This window comes from Melozone crissalis, unplaced genomic scaffold, assembly GCF_028551555.1.
Source record: "Melozone crissalis strain CALT ecotype California unplaced genomic scaffold, PUWL_Pcris_2 ptg000063l_1, whole genome shotgun sequence".
NCBI classification, from domain to species: Eukaryota; Metazoa; Chordata; class Aves; order Passeriformes; family Passerellidae; genus Melozone; species Melozone crissalis.
The window spans coordinates 11,739,174-11,763,296 of record NW_026535841.1 but is presented as its reverse complement, the minus strand read 5'-3'; the positions used below and the strand labels follow the sequence as shown (position 1 = coordinate 11,763,296).

The 24,123-nt window shown below is 45.7% G+C and overlaps 1 protein-coding gene across 1 annotated transcript; it reads left to right on the top strand.

The window, feature by feature from the left end:
- Positions 1-211: 211 nt before the first annotated feature.
- Positions 212-21,386, top strand: PTPN11 (protein tyrosine phosphatase non-receptor type 11). Its single transcript, XM_054288712.1, has 16 exons — positions 212-275; positions 4,393-4,515; positions 5,555-5,749; positions 6,739-6,931; positions 7,990-8,106; positions 8,585-8,698; positions 11,290-11,386; positions 11,893-11,972; positions 12,075-12,233; positions 14,955-15,086; positions 16,109-16,263; positions 16,841-16,908; positions 17,062-17,213; positions 20,280-20,392; positions 20,626-20,727; positions 21,031-21,386. Exons 1-15 carry the CDS (start codon positions 262-264, stop codon positions 20,693-20,695), a joined length of 1,782 nt encoding a protein of 593 aa, XP_054144687.1. The 5' UTR covers positions 212-261; the 3' UTR covers positions 20,696-20,727; positions 21,031-21,386.
- Positions 21,387-24,123: the final 2,737 nt, after the last annotated feature.

Genomic DNA, 24,123 nt, shown 5'->3' with positions numbered 1-24,123 from the left:
GCTCCGATACCATCGCGCTCCGGTGCCGGGGGTCCCGCAGCCCCCCGGGCGGAGCGGCGGCGCGGGGCGGGGCGCGGCGCGGGGCGATGACGGCGCGGGCGGTGACGCGGGGCGGGCCGCGCCGCGCTCGCGGGCCCGAGGCCGCCGTTGTTCGCGCTCCCCGCAGCGCCCGAAGGCCGCGGCCCCGCCGGGACCCCCATGTGAGCGGCGGGCGGCGCGGGGGGGCCGGCGCACCGCGACCCGCCGGGGCCACGGGGGAAGATGACATCGCGGAGGTGAGGCGGGAGCGGCGGCCGCGCCGGCGGGGAGGGCGGCGGGCAGGGGCCGCGGCTCCCGGGGCTGCGGGGACGGGGCTGCTCCCGGCGGGCGGGCAGGAGCCCCGGGAGCCGCCCCGGCAGCGCCCACCGCGCCCGTTCCCGCGGGGATGTCCCGGTCCCGGAGCCCCCTCCCGCCTGTTCCCGGGGGATGTTCCCCTCCCGCAGCCCCCACCCCGCTCGTTCCCGGGACATGTCCCCGCTCCCCGATCCCGCTCCCCGCCCGTTCCCGGGGGTGCAGGGATCGGGGGGCTTCGAGTGTCTCGTTGGCACCGGAGCTGCCCCGGTTTGGGGGGTTCCCGTGAATGTCCCCATGGAGCCCGAGGGATGGATTGTTGGTGACTGGGACCTGGTCAGTGTCGGGTTCGTGTTCCATCGAGGGCCAGCAGCGCTGATTTACCGACCCTAAAACACTGCCCGGAGTGTCCCTGAGCTCCCCACACCTGTGCTCTTCATCACTTATCAGCGTTCGCTCTAATTTCAAACCCTTGTGGCACTGCTAGAGCACGACGACAAACAGCCAAACCCGTTTCTTTGTGGTAGCTTATCACTGTCCTTAGTGGATTTTGATATTTGTACCCGGTGTCCTTTTGGGTGAGCTTTGGGCTTTAGAGGAATTATTGTCACAGAAAATGCTATAAATGTATTTATCCTTTTTAACCGACCTATTCTGAGATTCCCAGAATGGTTTGGGTTGGAAGGATCATAAAATTCATCCCATTCCATCCCCTGCCATGGGCAGGGACACCTTGCACTATCCCAGATTGTTCCAACCTGACCTTGGACACTTCAGGGATGGGGCAGCCACAATTTCAATTGATTCACCTCTACAAGTAATAGCTATTAAATTATAATTTCTCCAAGGGTAATTTGTCCTCTCTTTTCTCCTCAAGATGGTGAATCTGGGTGCATTGGTTTAAATCCATGGCCATTTATAGTAGGATTTGGGGTTTTTTGAGCTGTATGGAGGTTTTTTAGTCTATGTTGTGCTCTCTGGATGTCCCTGCTCACACTGGGAGCAAGGTTACAAGTTACCTTTTGGCAGCTCTGTGAGGTTCCTCCTTGCCAGAATAATTACTGTGAGTGTGCTCAGAGCCCTAAACTGTAACTTGTGAGGGAGACTGAAAAAAGCTGGGAAATATCAACTGATGAGCCTATAAATAGGAGTAATTAAAGTAGCCGTCAGCACATCCCCGGTGCTGGGGCTGTGACAGCTGAGACAGAACTGATTTCATCTCTCCTTTGCTCTTGCAAAGGTGATTAAAAACCCCAATCACTGCATGGAAAATTGTATCGATTTATTTCTTTTGGTTTGGTAAGAGAGAAATGTGCTGCCAGTGTGTGACTTAGGGAGCACAGATCCTGCTGGACCACGACAACAAAAAAGGGATAACTATGAATTTTCCACCGTGGATTTTTTTTTTTCCCATCAGAAGTTTCCTTGCTTTGCTGATACCCCCTTGGTTTTGAGCCCCTTATTTCTTACCAACATTCCCACCTTGCTGTGAGCTCATTATGGGCTGGCAGTGATGCATTCCAAGCCCCTGAGTGGGAATTGCTGCGGGAGGGATGGTGAGGAGCAGCTCTGCCAAGGGCGTGGGTTTGGGTGACTCCTGGGATTGTATTTACTGCCCTTGGCCGGGGCACCGACTCTGCACCTGCTGCCACGGCCATGGGCAGGGAAAAGAGCACAAAAAAGGCCCAAAATGCATTCCATCCCTATAAAAGGAAGCGTGAGAGCAGGTCCTGGCTGTCCCCTCCCCGTTTGGAAGGGCTGCAGCCCCAAGGTTGGGGGCACAAGGGATGGCGGCGCTTCAAGGAGGATCCTCCTGGCGGCCGGAACCGCTGGCAGGGATCCCTGACACCCCCATTCTGCTATTTGGGGTGCCTGACAAATGCAGCTTCCTACTCAAAGCCAAAAATACGGAGCTGAGGGAGCAGGAGGACGAGGTGCCAGCAGAGCCACAGTTACATAAAGTGCAAGAAACCCTCCCAGATGTAGCTTGGCTCGGCTGCATTGGGCTTTTGGCATCTTTGTGTGGATGTGGGAGAGGGATTTTGGACCATGTATAGGATTTTTGAGCCATCTATTGTGTGTTTAAGCTCTCCTTTAAATGCTGGTTAAATAAAAGGTTATTTGTAGTTGTCTCTGTACATAAATTATTATTTTTCCTTTGCTGTAACAGCTCATGCACAGCTTAAGGTTCAGGGTGGGATACAGAAGATATTTCACTGGTTGAAGTTTATGCAATGTCAATATAATAAATCTGGAGAAGCAATCACAATATTTTCTCCTCTATCTGTTTGGACAGTTTTTTGCCATAAACTCCAAAATTTACCAAGGTTTCTCTTGATTCCTGTGCATATTGAAAAACCTTTCAAAGTTCAAAATATTACTGCACATTTTTTGTTTTGCTTTTTGGTTTTTTTTCCTTTTGCTTTTGTTTTTTCCTAATGGAAAAAAACAGAAACAAAAAAAAAAAAGGTAAAATTTTGGGAGTAAAAATGTGGTAAATATATGATCACCTTCTCCAGGCAACCTGTTGTGGGCTGAAATGTGTTATTTAATGTTCAGTTCATGCCAGATACTGATGCTTGTGCTGTTTCTCTTGTGAGAACTTTCCTTGACCTTTGAATAATTGTTTAAATGTAACATTATTCATTAGTTCATTCCCATTTGCTGTGATAATTTGGAAGTATTTTTGAGTGGTTTTTTCCATGTGCATAAATTTGATATTTTCTGTGCTGTTCTTCAGTGAAAGATGGGGGCTATTCACTAGATTTTCATGGTGCAAGTAGAATGTTTTTAACTAGGGGGAAAAAATATTCACAAGAAGATTCACACAATTTATTTCTGAAAAGGATCCTAATGAGTGACTTGCTAGGGATTTGGATTTTCTAGAATCCTAAAACTCCAGAATATTTCTGAAGAGAAGGCTTTGGTGGGAATATTGGCAGCTCTTCAGTAGAGAAGGAATTGCTGCAACAATTGAAATAATAACCCTAAATTTAGACCTGTGCTCTCATATTTTGCTGATTTAGCAATTTAGCCTGAAATGCTGACTGGATCAGGAAGGATCAGGAATGCTGTTCCATTTTTCTGGATATAACACTCCTCTCTCTGTGATGAGCCTGGCTGTGGAGGTTTATGGATATATTTTGTTGTACTTTGGAAAAACCTAGAGGTGAAGAGAGAGGAGCAGGCTGGGTTCTTTCAGCACACAACAATGAGGATTTAACTCTGAAAATTAAAGGTGATTTTTGATTGCTGAGTGCAAAAGTGGCAGAGCTGAGGTTGGGGTGCTCACACCCAATAGTTTATTCTTAGAATTTTCTTTCTAAAATTCTCCCCAAGCCCTTTCATGCAGAACTCCCTCAGGGCTGCAATAAAAATGGGCAAATTCCAGATAAGAGCAGAGGCAGCGGTGACACCGAGTGCCTCCAAATAAGTCCCAAAGTCAATGCCAGAGGTGGGGACACGGAGCTGCTGGCCACAGCCCAGCCCCAGCTCTGCCTGGGCTCTGGGATAGTCATTGAGAGCAGTTTGTGGGTGGTGAGGATCAATAGGAGATTCCTCTGGGGCTGTATTTAAACAGGACAGATCCGACCCCGGCTCCACATCCCTGCGAGGAAGAGCAGTGGGGTGTCCACGCAGGGAGTTCCTTCCTGACCCCCTCAGCTGTGCCCTAAACCATGAGGTTTTGTTCAGTTTTTAACCTTCAAAATGTTGTCAAGTGTCACTTTGGATGTTTTGTTTTATTTTTAGGTATTTTTCCTGTTTGTCTTTCAGTTTCTTTGTGTGCTGTGTTTTGCTGGAGTAAGGAAATACCACTTCTGGTCTGTGTTTATGTTGTGTACCTTTGATATCATTTTAATCCAGGCACTCAGAGTGGGGATAAGTGTAATTCTTAGGCTTACAAAAAGTTACAATATATAAAGTTGCAATGTGAAGCTAATAATGAAATTTTATTAATTTAGGTGCAAAACTCAGTTTGCAAGCTGTCACATTGCTCTCTGTGAGTTAACTCTGAGAACCTGCTGTTTATTTATTAACATTCTTTATTTTAACCTCTTGTAGATGGTTTCATCCAAACATCACTGGGGTGGAGGCAGAAAACCTGCTGTTAACAAGAGGAGTCGATGGCAGCTTCTTGGCACGGCCCAGCAAAAGTAACCCAGGAGACTTCACACTCTCTGTTAGGTGAGTTTGGATCTTCCCAGTCTTGCCCCAGGTTGGTAATAATCTTAATTTATTGCAATCCTATGGAGAAACAGCTGTGGATGAACTCCTTGAAAGAGGTGAAAGAATGCTCTGGTCACTTTTTAGTGTTGTTCACTTTTCCCTCTTCTTTTTCTCCCATTTTCCCTGAAGAACTTCTCAAAAACTTTTACTCAGCTCTAAATTGGAGGGGAGTTAATTCTGATTTTACAGCAGGACAAAAATGCTCAGGAGAAGCAGAAACAGGTTGACAGTAACATTGCTTTTAGCCCTTCACAAATCCATTTGATCACCAACTGGAAGGAGCCAGAGGTGTTGGGAATTAGTGATCCAGCAGGAAATCTAGACTCTCCTTGCACAGGAAAAGTCAGCAAGTTTTTAAGGGCAACTGTGGCTTTTTCAGCTTCCAAAATAGGCCCTCTGTGGCAGTTGTCCCCTGACACTGCGTGGTAGGGATGGGGAAAAGACAGCAAGAGGAAGTAGATAAAGGAAAAGGGAAAAGTGGGATTGGTGATAAGAGTTGTGCTGCTTGGATACTTGTGAGATAACAGCCCTTGTGGCACAGGAGGGGATTCCTGCTGGGAGCTGCTCTTCCTTAATATTAATTGAGACTGTGGCAGCAGGCAAAGGCAAATATTTCCTGAGGGAGAGACTTTGGGAGCTGGTGGGAATTCTGGAGAAAGTAGCAAACCAGCTCTGCTGGATCTCCAGAATATTCAACTTTCACCATCCACTTTGTGCTTGTGTGTGGAATTTTGTGTGGCTCTGAGGGGTTTCTGGTGGGGCTCCTGAGGCTGCAGGGTTTGTGCTGCCAGTTCCAGCACAGAACTTTTCTCCTGTTCTCCCTGCCTGGTGGGTAGAGAAGCTGAAGCAGAGGAGCAGTAGCTCCATGCTGGAATTGTGAATATGGATCTCTCCACCTCAGGCATCACCAAATATAAAAGTGATTGAATGATTGATTGACTGATTGATTGATTAGCTGACTTGGAAAGGGTTTTGTGTCCTCTCTTTCAAATCTCAGACGAACTGGAGCAGTGACCCACATCAAGATCCAGAACACAGGTGACTACTATGACCTCTACGGGGGAGAGAAGTTTGCCACGCTGGCTGAGCTGGTGCAGTACTACATGGAACACCATGGGCAGCTCAAGGAAAAGAATGGAGATGTCATAGAGCTGAAATATCCCCTCAACTGTGCTGATCCCACCTCAGAAAGGTCAGAGAAGTGTCCTTGTGCTGCTTAATAAATGCTGTGTTAATCCCTCTTCACACTCTGCCTCCCTCTGGCCACAACTTTGGATTTGTTTCAGGGAGATTTCTTGCAAAATAGATGAATAAATGTGGTTAAAGGTGAAGAATCCAAGCCTCAGAACCTGTTCCCTTCAGGATTCTTCCTTGGATGGGACAAGACTGAAATAGAGGGCATAATTCCCTTTATTTTTACTGGGAGAATGTTTAATGTGAGAAGTTCTCCTGCTGTTGTTGCTGCTGCAAGGAATTCCCAGGGATATTTCTGGGCATAACTTTTTGTGTTTTTCCTAGCAGTGGGTAGAAAGTGAAGGCTGCTCAAATCCTCAGATTCCTCAAACTCCTCTTTTGAGGAGTGTGGTTAATAGGGAGAATTTGAGACTCTGGATTTGAGGAAATGGCAGGGGTCAGAACTAAACCAGCAGATACCTGTTCGTTACTTGAAGTGAAAAAATGAGGAAAAATAATCAAACAAGTTCTCTTAATGCCTTAACAGAGGTGGGGAGGATTGTTGTTTTTTTGGCCCTATTTCCTGAAGAATTGAGGTTGCTGGGATTACCCTCTCCAGTTCCTCATGGGATAGAAGGGTGGGGTCTCAAAGCTATGAAGTTTCCACAAGTTTATCAGGGAAATTTCATGAAGGAAATAATGAATGTCTTGACTTAGGGGAAGATTGGAGTGTAACCTGGTGTTTATTTGGATTGTTGTGAAGGATCCAAATCAAAGCTTCACTGGAAGCTCCATGGAAGTGCTTTGAAGTGTTTCTGTCCTCACTGATGTGCACCTGGACACTTCCAAAGCTTATTTTATTTATTATTTTTACCACCTGAGGTTTTCCCTAGACCTGGCTGTTGCTGAGTGAACGGAAGGATTCAATTTCATAACAAACACCTGGAACAAATGGATTCAGCTGGAAAGCTAAGCAGGGTGTCTCCCTCTATGTCCCTTCATTTCCAGGTGGTTTCACGGGCATCTCTCAGGGAGAGAAGCTGAGAAACTCCTGACAGAGAAAGGAAAACATGGCAGCTTCCTGGTGAGGGAGAGCCAGAGCCACCCTGGGGACTTTGTCCTTTCTGTGAGGACGGGGGATGACAAAGGAGAGAGCAACGACGGCAAATCCAAAGTGACGCACGTCATGATCCACTGCCAGGTAGGAACAGCAGGGACTCCATGGGCACAGGAGCTCTGGATCCACTCCTCTTTTCCCTGGGCTTGCTGCAGGTCATCCCTTTGATCAAAATGTCTCCTTTGATGGCATCAAAATTCCAATATTTTTTGGCTGACTGGCTCCTGTCAGGGCCTTCTGGCTCAAATCACACTTTGCTGTGCTCAGGGAGCCTTTGCAGTCTCCTGGATGGGTTTTATCAAAATAGGAGTGATTGGATAAATGGAGATCTATCCACAGATGTCTCTCTCCTGTCAGTTCAGGCAGTTACACCTGATGGATGATCAGCAGTCTGTGAAAATGAGTGTTCACTCCAAGGAATGCCCTGAAATCTAAATCTTCTATTTAGTATAAGGTAGTTCTTCACTAAAATTACAGTTTTCATATTTAATCTGTCTCCATGGGCTGCTATTTAAAAAATAATCATAGATTAAAAAAAAAAAAAGACATGGATTTTTCTTATTCTCTTTTACTTCTATTGTGCCCGAAGGCAGTGCAATAACTAAATTGTATAAAAATACCTAAAATGCAGTAACAGAAGTAGTTTGGAGGTAGAAATGACCCACTAGGACTGTAAATGCTGAATTAACAGAATATGTTCATTTTTTCAAGAAAATCCCTCTGATTTGCAGTTGGCATTTATGCCTTTGAGGAAAATAATCTGGCATTTGCTTCCTTAAAATAGAGATGGTGCCAGGCAGTACCAGCCTTTCAGGACCCAATCATACACCTAATTTTGGAAATTAATTCAAATCCCTAATTCTTGGATTCTCATCCTGTAGCTCCAGAGCTGCCTGAGCCCTGATTCAGAGGGAATCAGCTCTCTAAAAAAAGCAGATAAACCGATTTTCAAGGAGATGGCAAAAAAGGAAATGTCCTGCAGTGTGTCTGTTTCTGTTTATTAAAGTTCTATCCTTTAGCAGAAGGATTTCAGTAGGGCATTCTACACATAATTTTGGAGGTTATTTCTGATGCAAGGCACAGCCTAGAAGGGCTGTGGTGGTGGGAAGTGCATTTATTTGGAGGAGGATTTGTCTTTTCAGGATCTCAAATATGACGTTGGTGGAGGGGAGAAGTTTGACTCTCTGACAGATCTGGTGGAGCATTACAAGAAGAACCCCATGGTGGAGACTTTGGGCACTGTGTTGCAGCTCAAGCAGGTGAGAAGGACAGGCCACCCCTGAGCTTTGCCATCTGCAGGATATGTTGTAGAAATGCAGCTTTTCCACATGTTCTGCAAGATCTTTTTATGAGGAAAAAAATGAGGAGTTAAACTTCACGAAATGGATGAAAAAGTCAGTTTTTGTTAGGCTTGGGAAGGGATTGTCTTGTCTCTAATGTGCAGAATTTCCTGGTATCATCCTGGTCTGTAAGAGTTGCAGGGCATGTCCAGAAATGAGACAATTTAATGCATTAAATAATTAAATGAATAATTAAATAAAAACTGTGACATTTTAAAACCAACTGTTCACCGTCCCCTTCCTCACTGCCCTTTCCTCGAATCCCAAAACACTGACATCCAAAAAAATGCCTGGATCCTAAAATTCCCATCAAAATATCCTCATCTTAGGGGATTTGTGTTAGAGTTGTCTTTCCATGGCTGTTCTTTGCTGACCTGTGCTGTTTGTGTGTCCCCAGCCCCTGAACACCACCCGGATCAACGCTGCCGAGATCGAGAGCCGAGTCAGGGAGCTCAGCAAACTGGCAGAGACCACGGATAAAGTCAAGCAGGGCTTCTGGGAAGAGTTTGAGGTAATTCCTTACATTCCAAGGAATGTTTCCTGCAGTGTTTCCTGCAGTTTTTGCTGCAGTGTTCACTCTCACACTGCCAAAGTTGGGTTCTACTTTCCTGGCGTTTCCTCCTCTCCGTCACCTCAGATCCCTGGTTTTGCTCCCATCTCCAGGGCTTTGCCAGCTCCACTCTCATGGCTTGAAATATTTTTCTTTTTTCCCTGACTCTCAGAGTGCTTTTTATCCAGGATATCCTCCTGGATATCCTTCCCTGTTTGTCCCACCAGGACAATCCTTCCAATTCCTTCTGCTGTTTGGGAAGTTGGGAACCAAATTGTGTCCCATTTCTTTAGGGACACTTCCATTTCTCAGACCATCCATTGCCCTTGTGGCTTTTTGATGCTCTTTTTTTGGGATCTTAAAGTCATTGGGAAGTGGTAGAAAGCTCTGGGATGAAACAACATGGATTATATGCATTCCTTGGACTTCTGGAGGTTTAATTTTCGTTTGTTGTGGTGTTTCATTTCTCTCTGTAGGCAAAATTCCATTTTTTTTCCAGAAAGCGTGTGTAGGGACAGGACAGGGCTTCAGGAATGGCTTCAAACTAGAAGAGGTTTAGATGGGATATTGGGAAGAAATCTTTCCAGAATTTGGAAGAAATTCTTCCCAGAGAAGCTGTGGGTGCCCCGTCCCTGGAAGTGTTAAAAGCCAGATTGGCTGGGGCTTGGAGCAGCCTGGGATAGTGGAATGATTTGGGTTGTGAGGGACCTTAAATCCCATCCTGCCTCACCCCTGCCATGGCCAGGGACACCTTTCCCTATCCCAGGTTGCTCCAAGCCCCATCCAGCCTGGTCTGAAACACTCCAGGCTGAATAATAGACCTCACACACACAAAACCACCAGTGGAGTCTGGAATTCCACCAGCAGATGGCAACAGGAAACTGGGAAGTGCTCAGGGAGCTCCAGAGAGGCTGCTGTGAGAAACTTCCTGAATAGTGATGGATTTGCAAAGTGACCATCCTTGGAGAAACCCTCTTTGATCAGAAATATCCATTAGCTAAATGTGCAGTGTGCTCTGATTGTTGCCAGGAGAAAGAAAATTAATCCATGAAAAGGGAAGGAATTAGCACAGAGGTGTGTGAGGGGAATGTCAGATGGTGAGGTGATGGCATTGGGAAATGAGAAAATGAGGATTGAGATTTCTCCTTTCTCTTTCCAGAGAGAGAGGACAGTCCTTGATGCAGGGCTGCTGGATGGTCAGAATGGCCAGAATTCCATCTGGAGAGGGAAGGAAGTCAGCAGAGGTCGTGTGTGTGGGAAGGGATTGTTGGTTTGGCAAAATACAACTGAGTTATTAATTCACAGTTCTTTCCTGACCTCTGCTACACGTTAAAGAAACTTTTCTTGGAGTGTATTTCTCAGTGTTTTCCATACAGAAGGAAAAGTCTAGCAGGAAAAGCAAATAAATGAAGAATTTTTCCTGTGGGACATTGCACTTCTGTTTCCCCTTTGCTGCTGTCACTGAGGTCAGCACTAACCCTCATTTTTTTGGGACTGAAGCCCTCTCCTAGCAGTTTCAGTTCCCTGTTTTCCATTCCCTCAGGGAAGCTCCAGCTGTCCCCCATGGTGGCAGGAGGGGGGAGCACACTCCAGGCTGTCCATGGATCCCTGTCTGTGCTGCTCAGGAGCTGCCAGCCCAGATGGTGAATTTAAATTACTTGTCTCCAGGCAGGAATGAGCCTCTTGTCCCAGGAAGCACCAGACAGGAATGCTGACAGCCCTTGTAGTGTTTTTCCTTCTGAAAAATGGTTATTTCTGAGCTTAGTGCTGGGATGTGGTGGTGAGGTGGAGGAGAAGATTCAGATTTATGGCTGTGTTGTTCCAGCTCTGAATGGGCTTGTTGGGATCACTGCTGCTCGTGGATCTCTCCTCAGGGATCCTCCAAGCAATGATAATTAACTCTAGGAAGGAAGATGTGGTTTCCACACACATTTAATTGCTCCAATTTTTTAACTTGCTGGGAAAGTTTGGCTCTCAGTCCTTTTGCCTGGAATTCCACAGGCTGGAATTTGGGGGCTGTTTCCTGCCCTTTGTCACAAGCTTGAAACTTTTCATCTCTTAAATTTCTTTTGCTTTCCCTGCCTTTAGGATCAGCCTAATTATCCAAGGTCATCAAGTGAGGGAGTGTCAGACTGAGACAGGAGTGAGCAAATGTGCCAGTTAAATGAACAGTAAGAGTCTGGAGGGTGGGAATGCTGAGGGGAGCAGCTCCCAAAGCCTGAGTGTTCCTTTTAGTGGGACCAGGAACTGCTTTGGGGATGAAACCTTGGAGCAGAGCATTGGGATCCTGGTGCCTCCAGCTCCAGGGAGTTTTGGGAGTGGGGAGATTTGCCATGAGCAGTGCAAGTATGGAATTGCTGCTGTCCCTGGGACGTCGTGTTCCAGAAATCCCCACTCCAGCTTGTTCCTTCACTGGGATAATTCATGGATAAATAAATTATGGATAGCCCACCACCTAATGCCCCTCTCCTCCCTTTTCTCTGGGATTGCTGTGAGCATGGGCCAGTCCATCCTGCTTTTTCTGAGCCCCCCTGTCTGTGCTCTCCCCTCAGACCTTGCAGCAGCAGGAATGCAAACTCCTCTACAGCCGTAAGGAAGGGCAGCGCCAGGAAAACAAGAACAAAAATAGATACAAGAACATTTTACCCTGTAAGTATCGACCCTTCCTTGCCATTTAATGTTACTCTGGTTTATTTTCCTCATTAGTACAGGGTTAATTAAGTGCCACTGGCCTTTGGCTTCTCTTTAATGATAATTTCCCCTCTTATCAGGATTATCCAGTGATTTCCAATTTGGGTTCACACATTTGCACTTTGTAGATATTTGTAATATTGGTTTTTATCTTCATTTAAAAGCCTCATATCCCTCAATTCAGCAGGCTGGAATACTTAAATTTAAGAGGATTAATTTGGGGGCCAGAACTGGCACATGCAAATCCCAAAGCTTTGCCTTGACTTGGTGTTTGAGTATTCCTGAATTCCCAGACATGGACATGTTTTGGTCCAGCTGGTCACAGCCACTTGTTTAAAGGAAGCAAAACAGGCAATTTGGAATATTCTGATCACTTATTTACTAAGATTGATAATTAATTAATAGCTGCTATGTGGTCACAGCTGTGGAATGCAAGTGCTTGACATCCATGTGTGCTTTTGCAGTTGATCACACCAGAGTTGTTCTCCACGATGGTGATCCCAATGAACCTGTCTCAGACTATATCAATGCTAATATTATTATGGTGAGTGTATTTGAGTGTGTTCCCACCTCCTCTTCCCTGAATCCAAGGGAATCTTGTCACACACAATCTGTTGAATCCCTGGTTTGGTTTTTTCCCCTCTAGCCTGAGTTTGAAACCAAGTGCAACAACTCAAAGCCAAAAAAAAGTTACATTGCTACCCAAGGCTGCCTGCAGAACACAGTGAATGATTTCTGGAGGATGGTGTTCCAGGAGAATTCCAGAGTTATTGTCATGACCACGAAAGAAGTGGAAAGAGGAAAGGTAAAACCAGACATTTGGGAAAGGCCCTGACATTTGAGTACAAGTAGGAGCTGATCTGACAGGGATAAATTGATTTATGGCTGGAATCAGGCACAGGATTCCTTGGAGCTCTGGAAGGTGCTGAGTGTTTTTTTTTATTGGTATCTGTGGGAATTGGGGATGGATTCCTGTCACATCAGGCCTGCCTTTCTTAAGGTTTGCCTGCTGAAATTTCAGCTGCTGGATGTGAATCTCTGTATTTCAGACTTAGGGAAGGAGGCACTGGGATGGGAGATGTGGCCAAGCAGGAATTCTGGGTGCTTGAAGGGAAAAATTCCCTGCTCCTGCAGCAGAAGTCTTGGCATTTAGTTTAGCTCATCAAGCCTGGATGAACCACCTTAAGAAGCAGAATTATGGAATTTTAGTATTACAAGAGTGAACACAGAGATGCTGCTTCTTAGCTGGGAGCTGCCCTGGCAGGATTTAATGCTCTGAAAGAGGAATTTTCCCTGCAATGGTGTATCCCAAAAATCTCCACTTCCCTTTGGAGTACAGGAATCTTGTCCTGCTCCCTGGCTTCTGGCAAACCTGGGGATATTTTAATTTGTTTCTGGTTTCTAATGACACAAGGCAGGAAAGAATAGGAATAGTTGAACATTGATATCCTGGCAGCAGCCACACACAGCTTCCTGGGGTTTGTAAGGATTTATCTTTGGAATTTGTTGCTTCTGATCTTTTTTCTGTTTGATAAATACTGTCCCTACTCTCCTTTTAAGTTTTTCTGCTTCTTCCACACACTATTGTCCACGTTTTTACCTTTTTCCATATTCTCATTATCTGTTCCTGAATAGAAAACTGTTGCTTTCTTAGGGGAGCATCATTTGTGGGAAAAATCAAATTAAGAGCTGAAGTTTTTCTGTGGGTGACTGATGATTGCAGGGGGTCCTCACTCCCAGGAACTTTGTGTGAGTGTACTGAAGACAAATAACAGAAAATTTTACAGAATTCTCTCCCTAATGAAGGTGTCAAAGCTGCCACTGGTGCTGTTTATTGGAGCCCTTAGACTTTGTCTTGTGTATTTATTTTTTTTAAGTCTTTGTAAAGTTTTGCCACTTCATCACCCTGATAAAGGGACAGGATTTGTGTTTCCTTCCTTTGAATTCACTGACAGAGGGAGAACTCCCCATTCCCAGTGCTAATCTTTGTTTTGGAAGAGGAGAAATAAATTATGGAGTTGATTTGAATACACCTTTCTTCCTTCAAGTTATTTATTATTTTTTTAAGAACCCCCTGAATAGCCTCTGCTCCTCTGCAGTTTTTCCACTTTTCTTCCCAAAGTTTGCTCAGCCCTTTTGCTGGAGAAAACACTTTAATTCATCAGTGCTGCATTGCTTCTTCTTTCTGTACCCTTGATTGTTTTGTGATGCCTATTTCACTTCTTACAGAATTGCAAATTCCAGTCCTGATATCAAATCAAAGCTTTTTTATCTCAGGCCAAGCTGTTTGCAGGAAGAGAGAACCTTTGCAGCAGAGCTGCCTCCATAGCCTGAGGAAGGAGAAACTGTGGAACATCCCAGCCCTGCATCAGGTCCTGGATGTGCTTTAAAGTGCAGAAGCAGCAAATCCTTAGAAATTAAACGAGTTTTGGGCATTTGGAGGCAGTTCAGCAACCCAGCCCTGCAGAGTAAAGCTTATTTTAACATCATGTTGCTGTTCAGACTTGCTCTACCAACTCCTCAAAGCTCTGCATTGAAAGCTGCAAAGTTATTTCTGCTGGCACCCCCCAAAATCAGTGTATTTGCTTCAGTTTCAGAGTATTTGCTTGTTTCTCCCCTTGTGACAGGGAAAGAAGGGCAAAAATAGCAGGAAAGCATCTTGTTGCCTACGTGGGCATGTGTTCAGCCATCTTCTCTGCCTTGGGCTGGCAGGAGGAGCTTCCCTGTGCTGTGTTTTTTCCTGAATATTCAGGATAACTGCAAATAGACCCTATTGCTCTGTAGGATTTGGTGTTTGCTCTGTGTTTGGTCTTGCTAGAAGCTGCTCCTACAGTAATTTCTGCTTTGATGCTGCATTCCCAGGAGTTGCTCTTTCCTGACCTATCACAGCAGCCAAACCCAAGTGCTGATAGGTGAATCCATTCCTCAGTGGATGGAATTTATTCCTGGGCAGAGACAATCCTGATGGAGCAGCAGCACACCAAAAACTCTGGATTTTAGAAGCTGCAGACCCATGAACTGCTCCCTTTGCAGGAGCCTGAACCCTCTTTGGTGATGGAACCAGAGCTGGGTCAGCCCTTCCTGCTGCAAGCCATGGAAAAGCAAATATCCAAGTTTTATTTCCACTGGGAATGATTTATACCTTTGACCTTTATTTCTTTTGCAGCCTGTAGGGCTGTGGGACTGAATTCTGGTGGAATTTTGAGATCTGTGACAGGGGGTACAAAAAGCATGATTTTAATCTCCAGCTTTTGAAAATATCCAGGCACAAAATATCCCAAAAATGTGCTAAGAGGAGAGGTGACCTATACCTGTCTGAAATTATCCAGTGGCTGTTATGGAGAGGAGAAACTCTCCATTAAAATATTCTTTACCTCATCAGCTGATTGTCCTCTGTGGGCTCTGAAACAAAACCTTCAGGGTTGAATTAATCAGTTTGCAAAGCAACTTTTTTTTTTTTTTCCTGCCTGATTGTTCCTTTTCTTTTTGTTGTTTTTTTTTTTAAATATAATTTGAAATCTTGCAGAGCAAGTGTGTGAAGTACTGGCCAGATGAATATTCCCTGAAGGAGTACGGGGTGATGCGTGTCCGGAACGTGAAGGAGAGTGCAGCCCACGACTACACCCTGAGGGAGCTGAAACTTTCCAAAGTTGGCCAGGTGAGAACAAAAACAGCTCTGTCCTTTTAGCCCAGCTTGTGCATCACCAAAGGAAAAGTGTCAGGATTAGCCCATTTCTCTGGAATCAATAAAAGCACTCGGAGGTGAATAAATGGAGCCCTGCCTTTCTTTGAAGCTCCACGTTCAGTTCCATCCATCTTTCTCTCTTTGCCCTTGGGATAATTGAAGATTCTCCTACCTAAGCAGCTTTTGGCAGGAGAGGAGCTGCTGCAGAGCTTGCAGGGAATCAGGGAGGAGGGAAAATGCTTTTAACTGAGGGCACTTCAATCCAGCCTGGCATTTGCTCCCTCATGGAAATGGTTGCACTGAAAGGAAAAGTTGTGTGTGGAAAATTCACTTAAGGGAAGGGATAAAAAGGGTGAGAAAACAGTGTGGAAATGGCAATTCCTGTTAAGGAACAGTTTGGATCAGGGAGGAGAAGCAAACCAGGAGAATTGGGGATGGACTCCTGTCACATCAAGCCTCCCTTTCTTAAGGTTTGCCTGCTGGAATTTCAGCTGCTGGATGTGAATCTCTGTATTTCAAACTGATGGGAGATGTGGCCAAGCAGGAATTCTGGGTGCTTGAAGGGAAACATTCCCTGCTCCTGCAGCAAAAGTCTTGGCATTTATTTTAGCTCATCAAGACCTCCCTAATAAAACAGAGTTATGGGATTTTATTATTACAAAACTGAACATAGACATGCTGCTGCTTAGCTGGGAGCTACCCTGGCAGGATTTAATGCTCTGAAAGAGGAATTTTCCCTGCAATGGTGTATCCCAAAAAAATCTGGGGAGTACAGGAATCTTGTCTTGCTCACTGGCCTCTGGAGTATTTTAGTTTGGGGGATTTATTTAGTTTTGGGGATTTAATGACTGATGTGCCAGGCCAGGGAGGGCCCTGCCTTGTTCCCTCCTTTGGGATTTATGGAGCTGTGCTCAGGCTGGATTTGGGGGATTCCTCTGTGCTCCATGAGGACTAGGCTGGGTTTTGAGCAGCAGGTTTGTGTCCCTGTGCTGCAGGGGAACACGGAGAGGACGGTGTGGCAGTACCACTTCCGCACCTGGCCCGACCACGGCGTCCCCAGCGACCCCGGGGGTGTCCTGGACTTCCTGGAGGAGGTGCACCACAAGCAGGAGAGCATCCCTGATGCAGGACCTGTCGTGGTCCACTGCAGGTGAGGCTCCTGCCACTCCTCCTTTTGGCCCAGGGAGCTGAGACCTTTAAAAAGAACAACTTTCCCTGGGAATTGCTCAGAATTCCCTGGTTTCTGTCTGTGCAATGTCACATCCTGGGTGGGTGGCACCGGGTTCCCTTGGGAAGGGATTTCAGGCTGTGAACCTTTGGATAAATGAAAATTTCTGCTGTTGATGAGAAGATGGGACCAGACCTGGCTGGAGCATTTCAAGTGCAGGATCATGGGAATTCTGGCATCTCATCCCACTTGTGAGGTCTCTGTCTTTTCGTGTGTTCTCAGCTTGTAAATTGTATGCTTTTTAGGCATGGAAATGTTAGATCTGATCTTATGTTACTTTTCTGATTCAGGGATGTTTATAAACACTGAGGGGCAGAAGTGCTGATTTCTGTGCCTTCCCTGGGGTCTCTAGTTTGACTCTGGCTATAATTTGGAAGCCCCTGGTTATAATTTGGAAACCTCCTGTCTCCTAATGCCAGAATTCCTTTACCTGAGGTTTTGCTGTGCGTTCACAAAGATCAAAACAATGAAATTCCCTTTTTTCCCCCCCTTCTTCCAGTGCTGGGATTGGTCGAACAGGAACTTTCATTGTCATTGACATCCTCATTGACATCATCCGAGAGAAAGGTACCTTTAACCCTTTGATTGCCCTGCCCTTAACCCTTTGGTTTCCCTGCCTGCTCCCGGATCCGCCCCAGGAGCGCTGGCGGAGGACTCAGGTGAGCTCCACCCTCACCTTGGTTCTTTTCCTGCTCTCCCCAATGCCGTGGATGTGCCCAGGGGTGGACTGTGACATCGATGTCCCCAAGACCATCCAGATGGTGAGGTCCCAGCGCTCAGGGATGGTGCAGACAGAGGCCCAGTACAGGTTCATTTACATGGCAGTGCAGCACTACATCGAGACCCTCCAGCGCAGGATCGAGGAGGAGCAGGTGGGTCCCTCCCAAAGGATCCCAGCAGGGAGCAGCAGTGCTGGGGATTTGTGAGGGGGTTGTGTTCTAGGAAGGCTGAAGGTGTGAATTGTCTCCTGTATTTTAGTTCATTGTGCTTAAGAAATAATTAAATTGTTAGGTGGAATCCTCTCCTTAAAATACCAGGTGAAATCTTCTTAAAACATTGTGTGGAATCCTCTCATTAAGATATCAGGTAGAATCCTCTCCTTAAATTTGGTGGTATCCTCTCCTAACATTATTGGGTGGAATCCTCTCCTTAAATTATGAAGTGGAATCCTCTCCTTAAATTATCAGGTGAAATCTTCTTAAAACATTGTGTGGAATCCTCTCCTTAAATTATGAAGTGGAATCCTCTCCCTAAATTATCAGGTGGAATCCTTTCCTTAAATCAATTGGAATCCTCTCCTTAAATCAATTAGAATCCTCTCCTTAAATTATCAGGTGGAATCCTCTCCCTAAATCAAGTGGAATCTTCTCCTTAAATCAATTGGAATCCTCTCCTTAAAATATTAGGTGGAATCCTCTCCTTAAATTATCAAGTGGAGTCCTGTCCTTAAATTATCAGTTGGAATCCACTCCTTAAATTATCAGGTGGAATCCTCTCCTTACGTTGCTGAGTGCAATCCTGTCCTTAAATTACTGAGTGGAATTTTCTCTTTAAAATATTAGGTAGAATTCTCTCCTTAATTTAAGTGGAATTCTCTCCTACCCTCCCTGTCCCCATATCTCAAATTTCCTTCCTGTTATCAAATTTCCTGTGGAGGAAGAATAAAAGATAAGGGTCTGTTAATTAAAGCAGAACCTCGTGCTCTTTGTGTTTTAAAGAGATTTCAGAGCTTGTTCCCTGCATTCCTAAAAGGGGAAAATCAAATGCTGATCACTCCAATTCCAATTTTGGGAGTTTATTGGTAGGAAATCAGTTTATTGGAGTGGAAAATGAAAGGGTGAGTGTGTTGGTCCAACAAAAAGCACTTCCAGGAGTGTGGTGGGAGCAGAAATGTTTGGGAATAAGTGGTGAGAGCCAGAGAGACCTTCCCCTGCCCCTTCCTGTGCAGGGAATTCCTTGCACTCCAGTTCTGAGGGGTTTTACAGCAGTTTCCTGGTTTTGTGATAAAGAGCTGATGTTTTCTCCTTGTCCCTGCTGCTCCCTGCCCTGACCTCAGAGGAGCTGGGATTTGTACCTTTTGCTTTCTATGCTAATTAGTCCAGATTTTTACTCTTTTTAGTATATTTTTCCCTGCTGGGGACTTTGCAACACTTAGTGAGTTAGTTCCTCTTTATCAGCTGGTTCCTACAAAATGTTCTTGTGGTCCATCCCACAAATCCTGCATTCCCTGTGTCCAGCAATCCATCCATCCCACAAATCCTGCATTCCTTGTGTCCACCAATCCATCCATCCCACAAATCCTGCATTCCCAGTGTCCACCAATCCATCCATCCCACAAATCCTGCATTCCTTGTGTCCACCAATCCATCCATCCCACAAATCCTGCCTTCCATGTGTCCACCAATCCATCCATCCCACAAATCCTGCCTTCCATGTGTCCACCAATCCATCCATCCCACAAATCCTGCATTCCTTGTGTCCACCAATCCATCCATCCCACAAATCCTGCCTTCCATGTGTCCACCAATCCATCCATCCCACAAATCCTGCATTCCCTGTGTCCAGCAATCCATCCATCCCACAAATCCTGCCTTCCATGTGTCCACCAATCCATCCATCCCACAAATCCTGCATTCCTTGTGTCCACCAATCCATCCATCCCACAAATCCTGCCTTCCATGTGTCCACCAATCCATCCATCCCACAAATCCTGCCTTCCATGTATCCAATCCATCCATCCCACAAATCCTGCATTCCCTGTGTCCAGCAATCCATCCATCCCACAAATCCTGCCTTCCATGTGTCCACCAATCTATCCATCCCACAAATCCTGCCTTCCTTGTGTCCACCAATCCATCCATCCCACAAATCCTGCCTTCCATGTGTCCACCAATCCATCCATCCCACAAATCCTGCATTCCTTGTGTCCACCAATCCATCCATCCCACAAATCCTGCATTCCTTGTGTCCAATCCATCCATCCCACAAATCCTGCATTCCATGTGTCCACCAATCCATCTCTGTCTCCCAGACTTTGTTCGATGAAGCAAATCCAGGTTTGCTCAACAAATCTTTTCCCAAGCTGTGCTCCCACAAACTGCTCAGGACAGCTTTGTCATAAATCGTGGCTAGGAGGGGTTTAAGAATCAGCAGAATGAGCTGAGGGAGTTTCAGGAGTCCATCCTGGAAAAGCTTCAATCCCAGGAATGTTCTTAATGGGAATTCAGGAGCCAGAGCTCCCCGGAGGCTCCGCCAGCCTCTGCTGTGAGATTGAGTCACCCCTCAGGACTTGTTGCAGCATTAAAAAACCCCAAATAAACCCACAAACCCCTCCCCAAACCTCAAATTCTCTGCAAAACTTCGATTTCCACCTTGCAGGTTTCAGTGTTTGCAGGCATTGTGGATGCCTGGGAAGAGGAAAAATCCATCTCCCGTTTCTTTCCCAGCGTGGTTCCCTGGCAGGATCTGGAGCTGGGTGCCAGCACAATTGGCTGCAGCCTGGAGCATATGTGCACAGTCCAAATAACAGCTTGGCTGCTTTTTATATCAAACCTAATGGGCTCAGATATTATTTTATTAGAGCTCCTGCAAACAATGGTGTTGCTCTGTTGGCCCCAGCTCTGAGCTGGAAATGAGGTCAGTGGGAAGCCCACTGGCTGCTCAAGAATGAAATGGGGACTTTTCTGCCAAGGAGATGAGGGTTGAGTACATTCAGAGGGTTGGTGTGTCCTGCTGGAGATGGTGGGATGAGGGAAAATGGGGATTTTCAGCTTTAGGTGTGCTCAGTGATGTGTTCACTGCAGGACTGAGCTCTTTCCTCACAGATAAACCTAAAAACACCCGTGGGTATCTCCTCGTGGAATTGCTGCACTTTCTCAATGATTGGTTGCTAGGATTAACCCCAAACCTGGCTTTTTGTTGTGTGTTTTGCTTCACAGAAGAGCAAGAGGAAAGGTCACGAGTACACAAACATTAAATATTCCTTATCGGACCAGACGGGCGGGGATCAGAGCCCTCTCCCCCCCTGCACCCCAACCCCAACGTGTCCAGAGTAAGTCCAGCCCTGCCCTCAGTTTTTGAGCTGCTCTGTCTCATCTTCAGAGACCTCAAACGAGGCTGAGTTACCCCAGAACCTGCCCTGTTGTGCTGGGCTTGCCTCTGAAAATAAATCAAGTGAAATCAATTGTCTCTGAATTATGGGGTGTGTATTATAGGACATTTCTTTTGTGTATTATAAGATTTATTTTTTTTTTGGTGGGACTCTAAATCCTGATTTCATTTCAGAATGAGAGAAGATAGTGCTAGAGTATATGAAAATGTGGGGCTGATGCAGCAGCAGAAGAGTTTCAGATGAGAAGATGTTCAGAGCCTTTCCAGTCAAGGCAGGTGTGTATGGCCAGAGGAGGGGCTGTGTCCATTCTGGGCATTTTTGGGAGAAAATGCCCCCAAAAATGCCCAGAATGCTTGGAATTGATCTCCACAGGGTGCCTGAGTTCCAAAAGCTAATTTAAATTTAATTTTAATGACCTTTATACACAATCTCACCTTTTACTGCCAAAGCACCCACAGTTTCTAAGCCAGGCTTGAGACTTTGAGTTGTGTTTAAACTTTATTGAGTTTAAAATCAACTCAAACACCTGTTGGGTTTTTGTCCTCAATAATTCTTCTTTTTTTGTTTTCCTTTCCCAGACATGAAAATGGTTTTTAAAAAGGTCAAGAAAGAGATGGAAGAAGCTTCACATGAGCAGTGAACTCTGAGGGCTTGGTACCTTTTTATTTACGGTTTTAATCCTTCAGTAGGCAAAACTTCAGAGCATCTAAAGATTGTTTTTATCTCTTCTCTCCAATTTCCAATTGCTCATTTTCCAAATAAAAGGAAATCCTTTCTACAAGGTAGACAATTACTTTGTAGAGTCAGTTTTGAATCCTGTAAACTGTTGGACTGTCATCCATTTGTTTTTTTAAATAGTATTTTGGTTTCGCAGTATGGCTGTTAGTGGGGTTTTGGTTTTTTTTTTTCCTTATTTGAGCAGTTGTGGGGTTTTTGGGGGGCACTGGGTGGGGGGTGGGTGGTGGGAGAGCAATGCCATGGATAAATCCATGCCATGAAATGTAAAATACTGATGGGAACAATGTGGATTGTTGGAAAACAGTGGATCACCAGCGTGAACAGAACCAAGTGCATGATCAAATTAGTCCTGATACATTTCAAACTCAGACTGAGCTTCCTGGGGTGAGCAGTTCTTGAGATGAAGGTGCTTTTTTTGTGATAATTGGTGTCTTTGATTCCAATTTTGCTGTGTGGCTGGATGGGCTATTTTGGAGGAATTTATGCAAAGTTGTTTTTTACATCAAACAAAGTTTCTTTTCCGTGATCTGTGCCCAGAATAGGAATTCCTTGTGTCCTTCAGGAGACTCAGTGACCTGGGGGTGCTTTGCGAGGACACTCTGTGGTGACTTTGTGCTCAATTAAATGAGACTGAACCGGCAGAATTCTGGTGTTAATTAAGAATTGCAGGATGTTAAACCCAGTGAAACCAGTAACCGAAGTGGAAGCTGTGCAGGAGCCTCCTGGATTTTTAGGGAAGGAGGGATCCCAGGATTCCTGGTGGGACAGGAGCAGCAGGGCCACACTGGGGGCACTGTCCCACCCCAAGTGCCTTTGGGAGCTGCCTGGACCTTCCTGTCCCAGTGCATGGAAAACCCCCTGGAACCACTTGTAGGGAGACAGAGCCTCTTCCAGAGACTCCCCAAGGAAGATCTGGTGAGCTTCCATGTAACTCCTTCCCCTGGCTCTGTCCTGGACCAGCAGCTCCCCTTGGAGCTGTGGATGGCAGGAGTTGGGGTCTGGTGTCTCCCCAGCACCTTGTCCCTGGTTTTGGGGACATTCTGGGACTTCAGTAACATTGAGGAGTGATTCCCATCCCCACACAGGATTCCTGACTTTCCTGTGTGGCTGGAATGGGGTTGTTGGCCTTGCTTTGCTGGTGGAATCCTGCTGGAGCCTGGAATGTAATTAATTAATGCAGCTTTGGGAGGGGTGGAGTGGGAGATGCCATCACCTGCTCCTGAGTGCTTTGCAAATCCCGATATTTGAGCAGTTTGTTTGGCCTGAGTGAAGGTGCTTCATTAATATTAAGCAGAATTTTGTTCCTTGGCCTCTCGTCCTTTTTGTCTTTGGGGGCTTTGGGACTTGATTTTTTGGAACTCCTGTCACCAGCACACCATAAATGTGTTTGACTGGCACAGCCTTATGCTCTAGCCCTGAATCCTTGTGCCCTTCCTAGATGGGAATAGATGATGGAAGAGAGAAATGTGGTGATTTGGTGGAGAGATTCCTGTTCTCCATCCCCTGCCAGCCTGTCCCTGTTCCCAGCTGAGCAGGGATCACTTGGAAGTGTTGACATTTGCACGGAGTAATTAAATATTTGCCTCAAACTCTGTGCAAAGTCAAATTCTGCGCTTCAGAGGTTGGAGCAAGGTGAGGGACACACCCAGGTGGGGTTTGGAGCTGCTCTGCTCCAAGCTGGAGGGGAAAAGTCAGGAGAGAGGAGGGAAGGATCCTGAGGGAATCTCAACTCTGTGCACTCAGTTCTTGTGAAGTGTCTTAAAAGGTGGACCTGTGCAAGCAGCATTCAGCACAGTGTGGCCTCCTGAGCTCGTTCAGAGCCTGCCTCTGCAGGGTTTTATTTGGAATTGCTCTCCTTGGGAGCAGGGAGCTCTTGTGCAGAATGTGTGGGGGAATGTCAGTGAGGGGGGAGCAGGATCTGCAAGGATTTGTGACTAAAGGGATGAATTCTCCTTTCTGAACCTGGTTTGGGTCCTGGTGGGCACCAAAGGTGAGCCCCTGCACCCTAAAATGTGTCCCCAGAGACAGGGAGGGTTCTTACAGCATCTCCTGCATTAATTCCAGCATTAATTCTCCCAAATAACTGGGGTTCTGGCAGGTGAAGCTACAAAGAGAAAAATCCTTTGGTTCAGGGGAGATCGTGAATGTGGTTCAGGGATTCCCAGGTTTAGGGAATTCAGTGGGAAGCTGTGCTGGCTGAGCTTGTTCTGGAGCAGGGCTGGAAAAGGGATCCCAGGGGAAATTTCCCCCAACTCCCAAGGCACAATGATTGATGCCAGTGTGAATTTGCTGCAGACTTCATTTACTGAATGTTTTAGAGAAATACACTTTAATTTCAGCTAACTCCTGTTAGGCCTGATTGGTTCTTTTAATCCTGACCAAACTTTCCTTTTTTCCTCCTAAAAGAAGTGTTTGAGACCTGATTAACCAGGACACAGCTAACAAAGGTTATCCAACCTGTTCCCTTTTTTTTTTTGTTGTAGGGCTGAGGAAATTTGCAGCTGGGACTAAGATGTGTTGTCAGGCTTAGATTTTCTACCCATAACTCCATTATTTCAAATTAATTGTTCATTTCTCCCTTTTCAATAGTGAAAGGTAATGAATAATTTCAAGCCTGTTTATTTATGACATTACTGTGATTTTTTTTTTATTGCAGTACTAAAGACTAATGAAAAAGGATCTTATTAGGTGGAATAGGCCTTGCATTTATTTTTTTTTTCCTGCAATGTATGAAGTATTGTACCAGAGTATTAAATGAAATGTAATATTTTATTGCAAAATTTCTATCCTTTAGAAGGAATACATTTAGGATGTCATCAATTTGATGTGAATCATGTAAATGTTGAGAAATGAGCTGTTTATTCTACATCTGGTGTTTCAAAAAGATTTCACCTCTTGCCTTTTGCCCACAGTCTGTAGCCCATTTACAGTTG

Coding starts and splice junctions, on each gene's coding strand:
- PTPN11 (XM_054288712.1), top strand. Junction 8,107..8,584: donor CTGTGTTGCAGCTCAAGCAG/GTGAGAAGGACA, acceptor GTGTGTCCCCAG/CCCCTGAACACCACCCGGAT. Junction 20,393..20,625: donor CCAACCCCAACGTGTCCAGA/GTAAGTCCAGCC, acceptor ATTTCATTTCAG/AATGAGAGAAGATAGTGCTA.